Source organism: Hippopotamus amphibius, chromosome 9, assembly GCF_030028045.1.
Source record: "Hippopotamus amphibius kiboko isolate mHipAmp2 chromosome 9, mHipAmp2.hap2, whole genome shotgun sequence".
NCBI classification, from domain to species: Eukaryota; Metazoa; Chordata; class Mammalia; order Artiodactyla; family Hippopotamidae; genus Hippopotamus; species Hippopotamus amphibius.
In genome coordinates, this window is record NC_080194.1 from 113,161,822 (window position 1) to 113,182,155 (window position 20,334).

Consider the following 20,334-nt stretch of genomic DNA (forward strand, 5'->3'; position numbering starts at 1 on the left):
GTTTCATGCTCTTTTGTAACTTCATCACTGCTCGTTCTGTAGTCCAAGCCATCACCATCCCGTGCCCAGATTTTTTTTTTTTTTGCATCTGATTATTTTATATTTTTGGTGAATATATCAATACAAATAATACTGTAATCCTCCATGTTCCCCTCTCCTCATGCCCTAGAAGCAATAATTACAATTGTTTGATGGTAATGATGCTCACATGTAGTCTTCCTTTCCTGATAGGTGTTGAGTTGCAATGTTTCAATAGAAATCCTAGTATATGTCTTTTTGTATATTCTTTATAAAGGTCTTTATGGTATACCCACAAGGATAAATTTTAAGTCATAAGGCATACATGTCTTCAAAGACAATACATAAGAATACATAATAATAAACTCTTTCAGAGTAGTTATGGCAATTCTACCAATTCTCCTTTTCTTTGTCAATATCTCACCTTTTTTTCCCTGATGTTGTTGTCAACTGAAGAAAAAAAAAACGTACACCATGAAAGCAGTGAGTTTCAATTTTATTTGGGGACCTTATTGAGAACTATAGCCCAGGTGATAGCCTCTCAGACAGCTCTGAAGAACTGCTCTGTAGAGGTAGGGGAGGAGCCAGTATACATGCGATTTTTTTGGCTGGTAAATTCATGTAGTCAAGCATACATCTTGGTAAAAGATTACTAATCTAATCATAAAACCCAGATATCTCAAGTTAATGATTTTATTACTTTTCTATGTATGGGAAGATGCAACAACCTGGGGTCACTGACATCCTTCCTTAGACATGCATCTTAATTATCTACATCCAAAACACAGAAAGCTCCATCCTATTTTTCTCCTTCTGGAATTCCGTTCCAGGTGCGCTGTCAGTGGGCAACTGCAGTGAGTTGCAGCTTAATCCTTACAGAACTGGAATGGTGGGCAACAGTCTTTGCTTACTTTGTCATGTCCAGTTTTGTCTATTAAGCCATTTGTGTGTGTGTGTGTGTGTGTGTATCTTGTTAACTTAATTTCCCTTCTTTTACAAAGTTATAACAGATAATAAAGTAGGAGACTTAGATCACTGGTTTATTATAAAAAGCTATAGTTCAGGAACAGTCAGATGGAAAAGATGCATGGGGCAGGGTATGAGGAGAGAGCGTCCCTGCCCTCTCCAGGCGCACCCCTCCCTCTCCCAGCAACTTCGCATGGTCACCGGCCCAGAAGCTCCTTGTGTCTGGATTTTGTGGCAGTCCCCTTACTAATGGGTTCTGCTTCCAACCTCGCCTCCGCTACAGCCCGAGGGGTCCTTTAAAAATATGTCAGGGCTTCCCTGGTGGTGCAGTGGTTAAGAATCCATCTGCCAATGCAGGGCACACAGGTTTGAGCCCTGGGCCGCGGAGATCCCAAATGCCAAGGAGCAACTAAGCCCGTGTGCCACAACTACTGAGCCCACGTGCCGCAACTACTGAAGCCTGCATGCCTAGAGCCTGTGCTCTGCAATAAGAGAAGCCACCGCAATAAGACGTTCATGCACTGCAATGCAGAGTAGCCCCCACTCTCCGCAACTACAGAAAGCCCGCACGTGGCAACGAAGACCCAATGCAACCAATAAATAAAAAATAAAATTAATTAATTAAAAACTATATATATGTCAGATCATGTCACTGTCTTGCTCAAAACCCTCCAGTGGTTCCTCATTTTACTCAAAACACCAGCCAAAGTTCTCACCATGTCTCACAAAGCCTTAACCCATCAGACATCTCATCTGTTTGAACTCGTCCCCCTTCAGCTCATGCCTTTCCAGCCTCACTGCTGTCCTGGCCCTTTGATCACCCATCACTCCTTTGCCTCAGGGCACTTCTTCTCTTGCAGGCTCCTTCCCTTCTGTCCTTGAGGTCTTTGTTCCTTAGCACTTATAAACCCCTTCTACTATCTAATTCCCTTATTCATCCAGTTTATCGCCCATCTTCCCTACTAGAGTGTAAACTCCACTTGGACTGTTGTGGAGTCCAAGGTTTAGGCACTATGTGCCCAGTACCTAAAACAGTGTTTGGAGCAGAGTGGATAAATATTGAATCCGTAAATATTTACTGAATGAATAAACGCTCGGGGCTGCCTTTGTCCCTAAGGATAGTTAAGAGGCTTTTGCTTTCCAAGATCTAGGCTCTCAGAAGCAAAAAGCTGTATCACCCAAAAGGGAGAGGATGAAGGAGTTGAAAGAAGAGGGCTGAGTTCCCAGAGCTGGGAATGTATTTAATGACTACATAAAATGACATACTACACTGGTGGCAGGTAAGCGATCTGTTGGCTCCTTCCAGACCGTGAACTGGAGAACAGAGAGAGGATTGGCCAGTTATAAGTGAGGGGAGGGCAGTACAGACATGCAGAGAAATAGGTGTCATGAGAGAGAGAAACATGAGCTCCGTGAATGAGGAACAGCGATAACTTGGAGGGCGGCCTCCATTCCTAACGGCCACTCTAGTCCCAGTCCACGCGGACTCTCACGTTGAACCTTTTCTCTCCTGTGGCTCCTGAATGAATAAAATATTGGCTAGGGAAGGGTGCAGGGGGCTTCTGGGCACTCAGGGACCAGCAGGCCTCTGGCTGATGTGCACAGCGGCTGTGAAACCGAGTGAGGCCCTGTGGGGCTCCCAGGGATAGAGGCCCTTTTGTCCCCCATTTCTTGTAGGCAAGACTCCTGCCTCCATGACCTTCCCTGAGTTCCAAAGGGCAGATTTAAACAGTTGCTAATCAAGGGAGGAACATCAAGAAACCACCGGAGGCAAGATTAAAGGGACCAGAGAAGCTCATCAAGATTAGGAGACTGACCACCTGGGAGGAGATAAGGCTGTACAAGCCCTGGGCACACCCTGATCTTGTCAGAGACCCCACCTTTGAAACATTGTTAAGAACCCTGGACTTCCTAGGTGGTGCAATGGGTAAGAATCCGCCTGCCAATGCAGGGGACGCGGGTTCGAGCCCTGCCCCAGGAAGATACCATATGCTGCGGAGCAACTAAACCTGTGCGCCACAACTATTGACCCTGTGCTCTAGAGCCCGTGAGCCACAACTACTGAGCCCATGTGCCACAACTACTGAAGCCCGTGTGCCTAGAGCCCGTGCTCTGCAACCAGAAAGGCCACCGCAATGAGAAGCTCATGTACCACAATGAAGAGTAGCCCCCCGCTCGCCCGCAACTGGAGAAAGCCTGTGTGCAGCAACGAAGACCCAACACAGCCAATTAAATAAATAAATAAATAAATTTATTAAAAAAAAAAAAAAAAGAACTCTTCACCAGTGTCCCAACCCCAGTCCTCTGGGGTTGGGACACGCTGTGTTTTTCGGGGCAGGGGCCCGCTGTGTCCCCCTTTGCCTGGCAAAATAATAAAGCTATCAGTTTCTATCGGGTTGGCCAAAGAGTTCGTTCGGGTCTTTCTCTGTAACATCGGAAAAACCCGAACGAATTCTTTGGCCAACCCAATACTTCACCCAAAACTCTGTCTCTGACATTCAGTTTGGCACAGGTGTGCAGAGAAGCTGAGCTTTCAGCAATAGCAGGAAACACAGGCTGGGGCCTCCCTCCACCAGGCCCAACTGCCTCCAAACCCAAGACAAATCAAGGCAAAGTTCTCTTTTCAGATTCGCTCAGAAGATCTACTGGTGCAAATGCTGCTGGCTGCCATCAGCTGGTCTCTCCCAGCCCAGGCTCCCCACCCACTACTTCCTTCTGGGTGTTATCGACACAGGCCACTTTGGTCAGGATGGTTCTGACACAAATATCTGGGTCACCACAGGGCTCGTTCCCCTTCTTCCCATCTGCCAGGAGGTTAGAAGCAGGAAATCCCCAGAGGAGGAGACAAAGCCTCAAGGGGAGAGGAGGTCACTAAGGCCACCACCCTATTCTGAAGACCTTATGATCTCATGACTAGGTGGATGGTGCATTCTAAAGTTCTAGAAATTCTGCCTGGGTTTTCCCACTGTCTGCAAGGAGGGCTGAGCTGAACACACCACAGGTAGGGATCTTCTAAGAATGGCACCCCTTAGACATTCACCTGTAGCCCATGGGGCCCCCATTGTCCCTGGGTGACCTCACTTCGAGGGCTCCGTTTCCAGCATCTGGGTGTGGGGTTGATTTTTGTGACCAAAAGAACATATAGTTCAGGGCCAGCAATCTGGGTATCAGTTCCAGGCCATACTGTCTTGCTATGTTGTGTCAGGGAATCTCTTATCTCTCTGGGCCTTGGTTCCTTCTTCTGAACCCAGCTCAGACTTCCCCAGGACTCAGCAATCTGTGAGTTCAAATAGGACCACATTCATCTTCATACTCCCGTGTTGTTGCTTTATGAGTCCCACCTGCTAGTACAAGATCTCCAGCTTCCTGCAAATCTTCTGTGTTATTTCCCAAAGTCTCACATACCATCCCCTGATGTGTGAGCTGCTCCAGGCTTCATACCTTGGCTTCTATAGTCTAGATAACAGCCACTGTGTAGTAAGAAGGATCTCTACTCCCTTCTGACAAGTGAGACTCCATTGCTGGGTCAAGTGCATTCTCATATGAGTCTCCTCCACCTTCAGGAAGCTCCTCTGCTCCCTCTTGAAAAGGTCTTCTGTAGGGTCACCTCGAAAGTTCTCCGGGCACGCCCAGTTATTCCTGAGCTTCCAAAGTGGCCGCAACCCAAGTCTGGCCTGCTTTGTATACAATGAAGATATCAGTAACTCCAGCCCGATAAAATTTTTTACAACAAGGAGAAATTTGTTGCAACAAGGAAAGTGACTCCCTGCCGTCACTCTACCTCATGGGAAAAAAAAGGAAAACATTTCCCATCTTCTGACTGGGTAGCTTGAGTCCATCTAGAAAACAGGTCAAGGGAATTCCCTAGCAGTGCAGTGGTTAGGACCCAGCGCTTTCACTGCTGTGGGTCCGGGTTCAATCTCTCATTGGGAAACTAAGATACAGCAAACAATGCCATGTGGCCAGAAAAAACCAGGTCAAACAGAAAAACAGAACCTGGAAGGTTGTATGATGTGTTTGCATTGTATAAAGTGTTTGGGGGAATATCTAAATGATTAGGAAGGCCTCCTCCCAGGTCTCACCACCTATCAGATGCCCTTCAACCCCTTCTGCCACCCCTCCTCCAGCTGAATATTCCTGAAGCTCCTTCAGGGCCTTGGATGAGCCCCTATGAATTTAGAGGGGCTTGGCCCAATCTCACATTGTGGCAAGTAAAGGAACACATTTGAACTGGCTAAAACCAAAAGAATAAATTTGTTTAAAGGATATCACAAAGCCCTTAGGGCAACCCAAAAACAACTGTCTTCTGGGTGGCTGGAGCAGGCACCCCATCTTCCCCCATTCTTCCCTTCCTCTCTGCAGGCCATGGCTCTCCACCTCTTCAACAAAGCTCAAAAAAAGTTTACCCTTTATTGATAACTTCATCCAAAAGGAAAAGACCACAGCGGCTAAGATCTCTGAGTTTCCACACTCTTAAGAGGGAGAATCTGATTGGCCAGGTTCGAGTCCCAGTGTCCACCCTACAGTAATCAGCTAAGGCCAAGGGAACAAAGTCACATTTTAAATATAAGCATCTTGGGACCTCATTCTCAATCCCTGGGTGGGGAAGCAGTCTTCAAATAGAGTTTGTGTGGCTAGGGCGAGGCAGAAATGCCAAAAGTTCTTACTTACTTGGGGTAAATTTCAGTCTTACAACATAACTTGGCTCAAACTTTGTTCAGCCTCACGTCCTACTTTTTCCTCCCCAATCTCTCATCAGCCTATCCCCTTTGCCTGAAATGTGCATTCCTCTTCACCACGTGTCAAAATCTTCCCAAGATCTTCTCTAAGGCTTCATGCCAACTTCTCCACACCATCCTTTATGAGAGCTTCCTCTAGAAGTGTAGTAAGAAAAATTTCAGATTTGAAAGAACTCCTGAATATCACCTAATTCAACCCTCCCTCGCCTCACACAAGTCCCTTATGTATTACCACCCACTAAATCTTCAACCAGGCCCTGTTCACACTCCAGAGATGGGACGCTCAAGACTTCTCAAAGAGATCCACTGTGTCTCTGGCATCCCTGCCTGTAGAAAAATGCTTTCTCGTATCACATGCCAATTTGTCTTCCTGTGACTTCCATGCTTCAGACTTGGTACTGCCCTGTGGAAATGCCTAGGACTAGTCTGTTCACCTTCTCACCTGGAAGCCCCTTCAGACATTTGGACACGCTCATGTCAACCCTTAGTCTTCTCTCTTCCAGGCTGAATATCCTCAGTTATGTCTAATATTCCCCGTAAAATGGTCTCAAGTCCTCTGACCATTCCAGGAGGAACGCATGTTTCACCTATACTCCTAAAATCCAGTGCCTCAAGATAAATACAACAAGGACATTCAAGGAAATCTTTAAATTTAAAAAAAAAGGAAGAAAATAAATTAAATCTCCAACATAATAAGAATTTGGTTATATCAATTAAACAAATCCATTTTACACAATACTCTTCAGCCTTTAACAAAATAATGTAGATTTACATATACTAGCATAGAAAGATTGTCATGATAACACAAGTAGAAAAAAAGCAAGTTACAAAACAGTGTGTGTTACATCTTATTTGTCTGCTAGGCAGGAAGTCTGTTTTCTCAGCTTCTCTCTCTCCCATGTCTCTGCCTTTTAAATGTTTCATTTTTCAGTGTATATAGAAAAAAGATTAAGGGAGGATAGTTACTAAACTCTGCATAGTTATTTCTAAATTCTAGACATGTCTTGAGTTATATCTAGAGTATAGAGGATGAGGTTTGAGGGATATTTCATGCTATGACTAATAGATGTGTAATTTTTTTTTACATAAAGAGCACATATTACTTTCATAATCAGAAAACAATAACAATAATAATAAAGGATTTGCAATGCTTTGGTGAGCTCCAAATATCAGGGAGTTGACCTATTTCCTCTTTCACATTCTTTTCACTTATTCATTCAACAAATACTCTCTAAGGCCTTCTCTGTGTCAGACCTCATGCTGGGCCTTGGACTCTTTAAGGAGTTTAGCGAGGTGTGATCCCAGCTATGAGAAGCTCACAGATGTCAGCGTAAACTTAGCATGATAAATGCTAAAACAGAGGAAATCCCAGGGCTGAAGGATCACAAGGGAGGGACATCCTGGGGTCTTGAAGGTAATAGTATTTGTTGGCCATAAAGGGCTTTTGGATGATTGACAGCAACCTGTGCAAAAGTCCAGAGGCAGGGAGAGCTGTGCTGTCTTCCATCCATCTACTTCTCCCAGTCCAAGCCACCACCATCCGTCCCTCACTGTCCTCTGCTGCATTCTTCCCCTCCAGTCTATGTTTGACCTAGCAGCCAGAGTGATCTTTCAAAAACACAAAGGCAACCATGTCATCCCCCTGCTCAAAACCAATCCTGTGGCTTCCTTTTTCTATGAGGAGAAAAAGTCCAAAAATTCTCCATAAGACCCATCAGATCTTACACTCAAGCCATCAGGAAATCTGTTGGTTCTACTTTAAAAAAATACCTTGACTCTGACTGCCTCACTGGTGCAAACCACCATTGCCTCTCCCCTGGATTTCTGCAGGGGCCTCCTCCTCACTGTCCCTCTGCTTCCATCTCCCCAGCCCATCCGCCCTCACCTTAGCCAGAGGCATCATGTCAGTCCTCTGGTCTAAACCCTCCTGTGGCTCCTATCTCACCCAGAGCCAAAGCCAAAGGCCTTATAGTTATCCACAGGCCCTGCACATCAGGCCCGTCATTGCCCCTCTGACATCACTTCTTCCTGCCCTTCTCTCACCCACTTGTCACCAGCCACAGTGGCCTCCTTACTCTTCCGCCATCACATCTGGCTTGCTGTGTCTTAGGGCCTCTGCTCTGGGTGTTTCTCAGTTTGGAATGCTCTTCCTACAGATGATCACATGACTCCCTCCCTCACCACCTGCAAAGCCACTCTCTCGAGCTCTCTGTCTCAGCATTTTCCATTCCCTGAGTTCTTCTCTCTCCCCGAGTCTCTTTCTCTCTGGTTCTTGTGGCAAGAGTTGACTCACTAGGGCTTCTCACATTTGGCCCAGATACAAACATGAAACTTCCTGCCATTTGGGATGGTGGAAGATGGTTAAGAGTGTAAGAGCTGTGGCCATGGGTGTCATTTCTCAAGTCTTCTGAGGCAGAGCCTGTTGCTAGAAGTCCCATGAGGCAACTCCAGGTGAGGTGGGAGCTGGGAGGCCGGGCTGAACGTGGCCTGGGTCAAGTCCAAGTCAGGAACCAGCAGTGGGGACACTGACCTGGATGTCAGGCCAAAGCAGTGGGGGCTCAGGCCGAAGGGAAAAATTTTGGACCTCTGGAGTGTGACTGCAGATTAAAAACTATAACAAAATTAGATTATGCCAATCCTGCAATGACCTAGGAAGCCCTATGTCCTGTGCTACCTCCTCCCTACCCTATGCCACATCTGTCTGACTTCATTTCCTCTAACTCTCCCCACTCACTATGCAGCAGTCACCCTGAACTCCTTGTTGTTCCTAGACCCCAGGCATACTCCTTCCTGCCCCAGGACCTTTGCACTTGCCATTCTCTCTGCCTGAAACACTCTTTCCCACATATTTGCATCCTTACTCCTCTCTTTACTTCAAAGTCACCTTCTCAGTAAGGCCTTTCCTGACCATAATACACACTCACATACAGACTTCTTACCCCCTCTCTCTAGGCTTTATTTTTTCTCCTTAATATCTATCCCTAACAAACAAATGATTGCTATTATCTACTGCTGCCTCTCTCCATTAACATGTCAGCTCCAGGAGGACAGAGACTGCTGTTTGTTGTGATCACTGCTATATCTCCAATATCCAGTGCAGTGGCTAGCACACGGAGGTCTTCTATACATACTTCTGAATGAACCCAGGGGGAGTCTCCAGCATCTATTACATGCCAGATATTTTCCAGCCATTATTTTATTTCTTACTAGAAAAAAATGGGATGATCCCATCTTTGTTCTTAAAAAAAAGGGTACCTGTTGCACAGTGCACACAGTATGTTGCTCCACGCAGCCCGGAGGGGATGACCTGGCGCCCCCTGGGGCTCAGTATGAGGTAGTGGCCCTCCATATAGCATGGGAAGAAAAATGCCTAAACTTAGCTCTGCGCCACTAAGGTGTTAATAGCGCTTCTCTCTGGGAGGAGGGATTTCAAGTGATTTTAACTTTTTTTTCTTTTTACTAAGTTGCATTTTGTGATTTTTCTATAATGACAAGACAATAATTTTGTAACAGGAACGACTTTTAACCGGAAAGTGTACTGAGCCTACTAAAGTATTTTCAGTATACTGAAAATGTACTGAATGTATACTTTCAGGAGTTCCCTAGTGGTCCAGTGGTTAAGACTCCGTGCTTCCAATGCAGGGGCCACAGATTCGATTCCTGCTCAGGGAACTAAAATCCCACATGCCACACAGCATGGCCAAAAGAAAAAAAAAAAAGTGTACTGAACCCTAAAATGTAGTGTATTCCTGCTCAGGGAACTAAAATCCCACATGCCACACAGCGTGGCCAAAAGAAAAAAAAAAGTGTACTGAACCCTAAAATGTAGTGTTATAATTCTGAATGATTAGCATAATGGAAGAAAAAAAAAACCTATAATTAGCCCTAGCCCCAAGGCTTTTGTTGTATGTGAAAAACAAATGGGGTGGACTTCCCCGGTGGCGCAGTGGTTAAGAATCCACCTGCCAATGCAGGGGACATACGTTCGAGCCCTGGTCTGGGAAGATCCCACATGCCTCAGAGCAACTAAGCCCGTGCTCCACAACTACTGAGCCTGTGCTCTAGAGCCTGTGAGCCACAACTACAGAGCCCACACACCGCAACCACTGAAGCCCACACGCCTAGAGCCTGTGCTCCACAGCAAGAGAAGCCACTGCAGTGAGACGCCTGTGCACCGCAACGAACAGTAGCCCCCTGTTCAGAAAGCCGAAGCGCAGCAACAAAGACCCAACGCAGCCAATAAATAAATAAATAAATATGGGGGGCGGGGGGTAATGAGGAGCCAGATAGGGGTAGGGGATTAAGAGGTACAAACTACTATGTATCAGATAAGTAAGGTACAGGATGTACTGTACAGCACAGAGAATACAGCCAATATTTTATAACTTTATGTGGAGTGAATCTATAAAAGTTTTGAGTCACTATGCTGTACACTCGAAATTAGTATCATATTCTATCATATTGTAAGTCAACTATATCCCAATTTAAAAAAAACAACCGGCTGGTACTCAGATTCTCTTATTCTTTAAAACCCCTCTTTTTTCTCCTTTGCCTGCTCTCCCAATCCCACCTCCAGGTTTTTATCTTTGCAATCTTTGACCCAAATTGTAAATACAGTCCAATGCATCTCTCAGTGAAAAAATAAGAAAAAGAGGGACTTCCCTGGTGGTCCAGTGGTTAAGACTCCAGGCTCTCCATGTAGGGGGCACAGGTTCAATCTTGCATGCCGCACTAAGATCCTGCATACACATGGCGGGGCTGAGGGAAAAAAAAAAAGAAAAGGAAAGAAAAAGATAAAAAGGATGCTTTCGAAAGCTCATTATGTGGTCACAAGGATCCACCGAGGTCGATCACCTGCTCAAAGGCACATGAACCTGTTGTTCGGCCCAGGGGGTTGGTCACTGGCCAAGGCAAATTCATGACTTTCTTTGCACTAGCCCAAGCGAACATTGCTCCCAGGTAGAAGTGACAGGGAGCGATGAGGATGCAAACCTTCCCCCAAAAGTGTCCTGCTTCCTTGAGGGGTGTGGTGGGGGTTAGTATTATCAAGGGGCCCCCAGAATGGGGGGTAGAGCACTAGCGTTCAGGTCAGACAGAGTTGGGTTTGCAAAATCTCACTAGGTTGATTCCCAGCTGGTGACCCTGTGCAAGACTCCTATCAGGGACCCCAGTTTCTGCATGTGTAAAGTGGGGGTAAGAATGTCAATTTCCTGGGGCTGCTCTGAGGATGAAATGAGGAGATAGATAAATGCAAAATATTCGGATGTTCAAAACCATCATAAGGGGACTTCCTAGGTGGCGCAGTGGTTAAGAATCTGCCTGCCAATGCAGGGCACATGGGTTTGATTCCTGCCCCAGGAAGATCCCACATGCCACGGAGCAACTAAGCAAGCCTGTGAGCCACAACTATTGAGCCCGTGTGCTGCAACTACTGAAGCCCACATGCCTAAAGCCCGTGCTCTGCAACAAGAGAAGCCACCACAATGAGGAGCCCTCGCACCACAGTGAAGAGTAGCCCCCTGCTCTCCACAACTAGAGAAAGCCCATGGGCAGCAATGAAGACCCAATGCAGCCAATAAGTAAATAAATAAATAAAATTAAAAAAAATCATATTACTCATTGCATGTGCTCAGCAAACTGTATTGTATAAAATGATGGATTCATTCAACAAATGTTATTGCCATGTAAAGTGCTAGGGTGGACAAAACAGAGCAGCCCCTGCTCTGTGGCACTTACAGACTAGTGGAACTGGTAGTCATAGTGTAATCACATGAATGAAGAATTACAAATTGCGCTGAATACTGAGAAGGAAAAGTCCAAAGAACTAAGAGAGCATATACCCAGGAGCACCTGATCTAGTCACTTTTTAACCCAGAAGAGGTGACTACAGACGTAATAGAATGTTTTCATTTTTCCCTTAATGATAAGAGAATCCTTCACATGTACAATATGCTGAACATTTTGCAAAGAACTTTTCAAGGTTGAGATTTTCATACGATCCAAAGCAGAGATGATGACCTTCATTTTACAGAAGTGGAAACTAAGGTGTAGAGAGGTTATATAACTTCCTTTAGGCCAGACAGCCCATTGTTAGCAAACCCAGAGATCAGACAAAACCCGGAGGTCCTTTGCTTCCACATCTATTGCTTTTGCACTATCTTATTTTTTAAAAAATTCTGAAATACAGCATACTTTCTTCTTTTGAAACTGTTGAAATATAGTTTACTTACAAAAAGCATGGGGAAATATATGTATGTGGTTTAAAGAATACCTATGTAACTACCACCCAGCCCAAGGAACAGAATTTAACACAGCCCAGAAGTTCTCTTATATACCCTTCCTCAGAAGTAAAGCCTATGTTAAATTTTGTTAATCATTCATTCTCTTACCTTTTAAAAGAGTTTTTTTTTATCATTTATGCATCTCAATGCTATATTATCATTTATTCTTTTTTTTTAAATTTTATCTTGCCAGGAGCATGGTTGGTTTTAATTTTCTTAAACAGATATTGGTATCATACACATTGGCTAATTAATAATTAAGGCATTCTGTATACACAGTGTCTCAGTGTGAAAAAAAAAACTTTAAGCATTGATTTTTGCTATGATGGTTTAAACTTTCAAAGTCTTTTCAACATAAGAAAATAGTAGCTGCACACATTTAAGTGTTTTCTTCTAAAACACAATGTTAAAAAAAGTAATGATGATTGGTCTTTGTGATTCCTAGTAATAAGTCCTGTCTTATTTTTCACATAGTATAAAATATATTCTTATGCAGGATTGCATTAAGACCCAGTAGTTCTTCAACACTGTTACCAAATAACCATACAAATCCCAAATGCAGCAAAGGTGAACAATCTTCATAGTGCACTTTCACCTCATGAAAGTTGAAGCTGCTCCTTTTGGATATTTTTCCACCTCAACGTGAAGTAGACCGTTAGCGTTTCATTAGTGGTCTCATTATGTGGCTTTCTAAAGGAAAACATGGTTTTGATTTCTTCCACAGTTCACAGTTCTCAGTTGAGACATTTTTGGGGACGTCATACAGTCCAGAGATGTTGTGGATAATCAAACGCGATTTAGCAGATGAAGTCTCTCAATCCAACTGTAATAAATAAGCATCTACATCCTTGGCTATATTACCAGTATATCCTGGAACCAAAGTAAGATGGTTTACCTGTTCCCACAATCCACTTAATTGTTGTTTTAAAATCCGAGTATTTCCATCATTTATAATTTCTGTTTTGGATGATAGTTCTGACCACCGCCTTTTTATGACTGCTTGAAGCCAGTTTAAACCAACTAGTATATGTTCTTCAAACTTGCTTTTAAGTAGTGACTTTACTGGAGGCAACAAGTCTACACAGCAGCCAAGTGAGATGCATTGTTTTCCTTCCTGTAAACTATTGGTGAGCACCGGAAGGCAATCCGCCACAACTCCAAGGTCCTCTATCCTCACCAAACAAGCTACAAGTTCACTTATACGTCTCTTTCTCCAGAAAGTTAAAGCTACACTCAATGTCAAATTCCTGATGAACAAAACCTGTGCCATTGTTTCATCTTCCTGAGAAACCTCAGAAAAAACCCCCACTATATTTCAATGATGGGCTTTCTGTCTGGGAAGAACCAGAATCACTGGAGTTAACCAAATATGTTTGACTATCAAGCCGTAATTTTTCAGGGAGGTGGCCTGCACAAGCCAGTTCATTTTCTTTACTTGCCATGTCACAGCCCCCACTTTTAGGGGACTTTTTTTCTGTAACGAGGATTTTGAAAAGGATGATGAACTTTCTTTCTGCGATAGATCACCTTATGTAGTTTATCTGGGCTTTTCACAGTTTGTCCAACTATTCTAGTTATGTAAGCAGCCAACTATTTTGGAGATTTTTTAACCTCCTTCATGTTCTTATTAGTGAAATTAGAGATTCTTTTTCTAGGAAGATCAGTGAAATGATCCTCAATGTTATTACAAAAGTTGCGTTTTTTAACATTGTGGGTTTCAGGTGCCATAATCTCTTAAATAGCAGTGCCTCATGGTACCGCGGTGCCTCTGCCCAGCACAGATGCTGACCGACTGCTCCAGGCAGCCCAGACTATCTCTCAGCTCCTGGGCTGAGCCCCACTCAGGGCCATTCCTATTGTTTATTTATAGATGGCATCTTAGTTTATGTTTTCTGTAGCTCGCTTCTTACTCCCAACATTTTTTAATACAATTTTATTTATTTTTAAAATTTTATTTATTTTTGGCTGCGTTGGGTCTTCATTGTTGCCTGCAGGCTTTCTCTAGCTGTGGCAAGCAGAGGCTACTCTTTGTTGCAGTGCACGGGCCTCTCATTGTGGTGGCTTCTCTTGTTACGGCTCTAGGTGCAGGAGGCCTCAGTAGTTGTGGCACGTGGGCTCAATAGTTGTGGCTTGTGGGCTTAGTTGCTCTGTGGCATGTGAGATCTTCCCTGACAGGGCTTGAATCTGTGTCCCCTGCATTGGCAGGCAGATTCTTAACCACTGTGCCACGAGAGAAGTCCCCCAACATTTTGTTTTTGAGATTATCCATATTGATGATGCCTGTACTTCATTTTTACAGATAAATAATATTCCGTTGTGTGATTACACCACGATTTATTTGTGCACTCCCCTGTTAACAGACACTTGGATCATTTCCAGTGTTTTACTGTTGTAGCTCTTCTTTTTCCTTTGTGAGATAAATAAATTTGTTTTTATAAAAAACTCTTGAAGATGTTATAAGTTTTGTGGATTTAAATTCCAGTCCCTACACCCACAATTACCAGTACTGCATGATAATTGGTTCTATCATTTATTTTGAGTTTACTATCAGCCAGGAACTGTGTTAGGAGCTTTACACACATTTTAAAATTTTAATTCTCTTAACATTCCTATTTCATATGTATTATCTTCAGGTGAAAGGACTATTTTATACGCAATGAAACTGAGGTTCCTAGAGGTTAGACAATTCACCTAAGGTTATTTGGAGAGCCAAGATCCGCGACTCAGTCTAATACTAACATTCTGGTTCCTTCCAATTCACTCCAGGGCTTAATGATGTACTGTGCAGTAATAAAACCCAAATGCAATGATGTACTATAAGATCTATAAGACTCTACTATATTTTTTATATTTGTGATTGTGGTAAAATACACATAACATAAAATTTACCATCTTAACCACTTTAAGTATACAGTTTAGTAGTGTTAAATACATTCACATTGTTGTGCAATCATCTCCAGAGGTCTTACAGCCATTCTTGTACACATCACCTGGGGCACAAGTGCAGGAGTTTTCTCTAGGGCATGTCCTATGGGTGGAATTCCATGGGTTTGCATGTGTCTGACTTTATCCGTTAAGGCCAAACTCTTTTCTGAACTGTTTGAACCAATTTATACTCCCATGGGCAGTTAGCTTTTTTTTTTTTTCAAGTATGTATTACATTCAAATGTTTAAAAAAATTATTTTAAGTTCCAATGTTAAAAGAACAAAAAGACAATAAAATGAAAAAAATCTCTTGTCCCCTAACCACCTCATTCCCTCCCTAGAGGCAAGCAAAATTACCAGTTTCTCCTGATCCCCATTCCAGAAATATGTTTTTGCATATATTTCCCCCTTTTACAACAAATGGTAGCAGTCTATTCTGAAGCAACAGTAGCAGACTGTTCTGAAGCTTGTTTGTTTCTCTTCACAAGCATCATGGGCAATGTTATCTGGTGATCTTTGGAGCAGATTGCCTGGATTCGTACCCAGCTCCACTCTAAACTGCCTGTGATTTTGAATAGGTAATTTAATCTCTCTGTGCCTAATCTTGCTTATCTGTAAAATGTGGAAAGAATCCTAACTTATAAGGTCTTTATGAGAATTAAATTAGTTAATATGCATATATGTCAAGCATTTAGAATCCTGCCTATTAGAACTGTAACAACTATCAATATAATCACATCAGTGTTTTCTCATCCTTTTTTACAGTTGCCTGATAGTCTGTTATACAAATGTATCACAATTTATTTTAATCATGAGAAACACTTAAGTTGTTCCCATATGTTTATAGCACAACAATAAATAGTATTTCCCACTCACACAGGTGAGTGCATCTAAAGGATAAAGTTCTAGAAATGGAACTACTAGGTGAAAGGTATTTAGTGCAGTTATAATTTTAATGGATATTGGCAAACTGCCCTTCATGAATACATCACAGATTCTCATACATATTAACTTAAAGAGATAGAGAAACTTTGGAATAGAAGAAACCTAGGTGTAAACTATTTTGTTGTTCAGATAAGTCAGCGGATGCACAGGAGAGGGAAAATGACTGGCACAGCCAGTCATTAGTTAGTTATGGAAACAGCACCAGGACCCATGCGGGTGTCTGAGCTTAAAAGTCCTAAAATACTTTAAAGTCCATGTTAATATTTCATTATTTTGATGCTGCAGTTTGCTTACATAATGGTAGTAACTTAATATCTAATTTCTCACTATTCTTTCCGATTTTTCCCCTGGGCTTTTTTCCTACCCTGGATTCATCATATGCGATATCTTGGACAATTCTGACCAGCTTGAGGTTTGCCAAGGGACCGATCCGCCCTCATCTTCGAAAATGCTGGACTTGGTGAACTGCCTCTAGGGAAACAGAGTTCTGCCAGCCACTCACAAGAGAGCGTTTAAATTACATCAAGGGAAATGAACCAGGGCATTTGCTCTGTAATCTTTCCGAGACCAATTTCACAAGCTGGTGGTTGATTTGTAATACATCTTTTAGACCAAAGGAAGCCCGCCTCTCGGTGGCAACGTCATCATTGGCTGGCACGGCTGTCAATCACCAGGGGTATAAAAGGGGAGGCCGGCGGCTCCTCCCTCTAGGCCGCCAGGAGCGCGTGGGATGGCGGCGGTCGGCGGGCGCGAGTTGTGCGGCGTTGACTCTCTGCGGTAATATTTGACTGTTGCTCCTTATTAACTGGAGTGGAAAGTAAAAGGGACCTTTCCTCCTCTCTCCTCTTTTCCCCTCCCTGCCGGGTAGGCGTGATGGCGGAAGCCGCGGCGACGGGCGCCGGCGGAGAGGCGATGGCGGCGGCGGCGGCGGCGGGGGAAGGCTCTTCGGGCCCGACAGGCTTGCCTCTAGGCCGGGGCTTCTCGAGCTACCGGCCCTTCGAGCCCCAGGCGTTGGGCCTCAGCCCGAGCTGGCGGCTGACCGGCTTCTCCGGCATGAAGGGCTGAGGCTGCAAGGTCCCCCAGGAGACGCTGCTCAAACTCCTGGCGGGACTGACGCGGCCGGAGGTGCGGCCCCCGCCGGGCCGGGGCCTGGTCGGAGGCCATGAAGAGACGGCCCAGGAAGCCGGCCTGCCGGTTAGGGCGGAAGCCAGCCCGACCTTCCCAACCCTCGGCATTGGGATGGACTCCTGCGTCATACCCCTGAGGCACGGGGGCCTGTCCTTGGTGCAGACCACCGACTTCTTTTACCCCTTGGTGGAAGATCCCTACATGATGGGGCGCATAGCTTGTGCCAACGTGCTGAGTGACCTCTACGCCATGGGCATCACCGAATGTGACAACATGTTGATGCTGCTCAGCGTCAGCCAGAGTATGAGTGAGGAGGAACGAGAAAAGATAACGCCACTCATTGTCAGAGGCTTTCGGGATGCTGCAGAGGAAGGAGGGACTGCAGTGACTGGTGGGCAAACGGTGGTAAACCCTTGGATTATCGTGGGTGGAGTTGCCACTGTTGTATGTCAACCAAATGAATTCATAATGCCTGACAGTGCCGTTGTTGGGGATGTGCTCGTGTTAACCAAACCCTTAGGAACCCAGGTTGCAGTCAATGCCCACCAATGGCTGGATAATCCTGAAAGATGGAGTAAGGTAAAGATGGTGGTCTCCAGAGAAGAGGTAGAGCTGGCCTATCAGGAAGCCATGTTCAACATGGCTACCCTAAATAGAATTGCTGCTGGATTAATGCACACGTTTAATGCCCATGCAGCCACAGATATCACAGGCTTTGGCATTCTAGGTCACTCTCAGAACCTTGCAAAACAACAAAGAAATGAGGTGTCCTTTGTCATTCATAATCTGCCAATCATTGCCAAGATGGCTGCCATCAGCAAGGCCAGCGGGCGCTTCGGTCTCCTTCAAGGAACCTCAGCAGAAACTTCTGGAGGGTTACTAATTTGTCTGCCAAGAGAACAGGCAGCTCGCTTCTGTTCAGAAATCAAATCTTCCAAGTATGGAGAGGGTCACCAAGCCTGGATCGTCGGTATTGTGGAAAAGGGAAACCGGACGGCCCGGATCATTGACAAGCCTCGAGTTATTGAGGTCCTACCTCGTGGGGCCACTGCTGCTGCTCTTGCTCCTGAGAATTCCAGTGCCTCCTCTGAGCCTAGCTTGTGAGTTGGAATGACAGAAGTTGTTTGGACTGAAGAGCCTTTGTATAGAATCATGGACGATTCTCAAGAGTTGATTTTAGGAAGAAATTTCCAAAGAAGGCGGCCTGCACAGTAGTTCCAGCTGCCCTTTCTAGGTGATTTCAATCAGCCGTCAAAGGCTGCACATTCCAAGGCCAGAAGTAACATTTTGGACTTTGAGGGGGTTGGTTTGTTAATCTCTTGAGTGGAAAAAGATCAGAAAACCCTCTGTTTTCCTCTTTCCAAGAGCAAGATGAGGCTACTCAGGTTTGAGAGATTTTCCTTGGCATAGGGTTAAGTGATTTCTCTCCAGGGAGTGAGATTATTTATTAAAATTACATAGACACCAAAAATAAATTGCAAAAAGAAATTTAGATCAGAAGTAAATAAGTTTGGACCAATACTGTTGATAAATCTAAATTGTTAAGAGAGGTTAAAATGCAATGTCAGATTCTTAGTAGATTACTCTGAAATACTGGCTCTTTCCTACTCTGGACAAGAATTGAGCAGCTTGTCCAATGACTGGGAAAGGAGGACCTCCAACCACTTTACTTGGTCTCTGTTAATGACGTCTCTCCCTCTAAACCCCTTTGAGGATTGGGAGAGGCAGAGCAAGACCCAGAGCCCAGGCCTTGGTGGACATTAAGATGTTAAATCTTGCCCTGAAAATCCCTGGTGATTTAATCAAATTGATTTTTAGTGAAATAAAAGAGGATTTTGTTGAAAAACTCTTCTGGCTAATGTTTGTATTCTTTTACAAATCTTTTTACAGTCTTATAAAATGAACCAACTGACAGCAGAGGACTCAAGAACAGGCATAAATCCCCAGGACTAGAGGGCGGGAGAGGAGAGAGCAAGAGAAAGGTGTCAGCAATTCTTGGGAGATTGAAAGTGGGTGGAAGAGGGGTAAGAACAGAGGAGGCCAAAGTATAAATGCCCTCAGAGTTGGGGAACACTAACAGGAAGCAAGGAGATATGCTCCGAATATACTAAGGAAAGTGGGGTCAAAGGGTGGGGATAAAAACCGTGTTAAAAGTTGATGCACAGAGTAATTACATCTTTGCAGTTCTCAAACTTCTCCCCCATGTCATGCAACCAGATGCCTGCCTCTCACCTCTATAGGTAAAGGGATGTTTGTTTTCTGGAAAAGGTGAATTTAAAAAAATACTGTCAAGTCAGGGATGCCAGGCAGAACAGAGGACAGAGAGCCTCACCACAAACAAGAATAAAGGCAAAAATGAGATTGCCCAGCCCCCTCCCTCAGCTTAGCTATTAGAAACACTGTCCAGGAAGCTTATACCACCCCTGCCTAGCACAGGTAGAAGATACTCCTCTGGAAAATATAAACTTGCCCAGAAAAAAGACCCATAAAGCACAAACATTTAGGGAGTCCCCAGTAAAAGTCCCTGAACCAGGAAGCCTCCCAGTTGAAAAGCTTCACTCAAGCATATTCTTTTTAATGCCTCATTCTCAAATACGAGCAGGCAAGGATCACCAGATATTTGAGGCAAGCCTCCAGCTTGAAGTCAAAGGAAACAAACTCAAGAAAGAGACAGTACAGGGGGGAAAAGAGAAAAAAAAGCAGAAATAAAACAAGATAAAGTATCCATTAAAAGATAACAAGCAAAGCACTTAGATTATTAAAATATAGTTAAAATGTTAAAATTCTGTAGATTTAGAGGGTAAAGTGGACATTTATCAGAAAGGAGACAAACAAAACAAAAAGATGTGCACTAGAAGGGGAAAAAATAGGAAAATCAGAGATGAGCCAGGAAGTTCAACATCTATGAAGAGTTCCAGAAAGAGGCAGTAAAGCAGATGGAAAAAAGGAAATGATCAAAAAATAATACAAGAAAGTTTTCTAAAGTTTAAAAGGTGTCTGTTACATGCCTTTTGAATTCCCAGCATTGTGAGTGGAAAAAGGCCTATCGCTCATTTTATTGTTAAATTTCAAAATGCCAGGGATAAAGAGACCCTAATAATAACAGCAGCAAATTCTTATAGAGTACATACTCTTTGCCAGGCACTGTTGTAAGTGCTTTTGTATGTATTAACTCACGTAAACTTCCAACAACCCCATTTTGCAAACGCGGAAGCTGAGGTGCAGGGAGGTTGAGAAATCTGTCCAAGGTTGCACTGGCAGTCTTCTAAACAGCCTGGTTCCAAAGTCCACACTTCTAATCACTGTGCTCTCCTAAATCTTCTGGGGGGAGG

General features: G+C 44.1%; 1 protein-coding gene and 1 pseudogene across 1 annotated transcript; one reads left to right on the forward strand and one right to left on the reverse strand.

The window, feature by feature from the left end:
- Positions 1-12,818: 12,818 nt before the first annotated feature.
- On the reverse strand, positions 12,819-13,732 carry LOC130861006 (KATNB1-like protein 1; annotated as a pseudogene).
- A 2,838-nt stretch (positions 13,733-16,570) lies between these two features.
- SEPHS2 (selenophosphate synthetase 2) lies at positions 16,571-18,848 on the forward strand. The gene has a single exon (XM_057695304.1). The coding sequence runs from the start codon at positions 16,748-16,750 to the stop codon at positions 18,104-18,106; it is 1,359 nt and encodes a 452-aa protein (XP_057551287.1). The 5' UTR covers positions 16,571-16,747; the 3' UTR covers positions 18,107-18,848.
- The last annotated feature ends 1,486 nt before the right edge of the window (positions 18,849-20,334 follow it).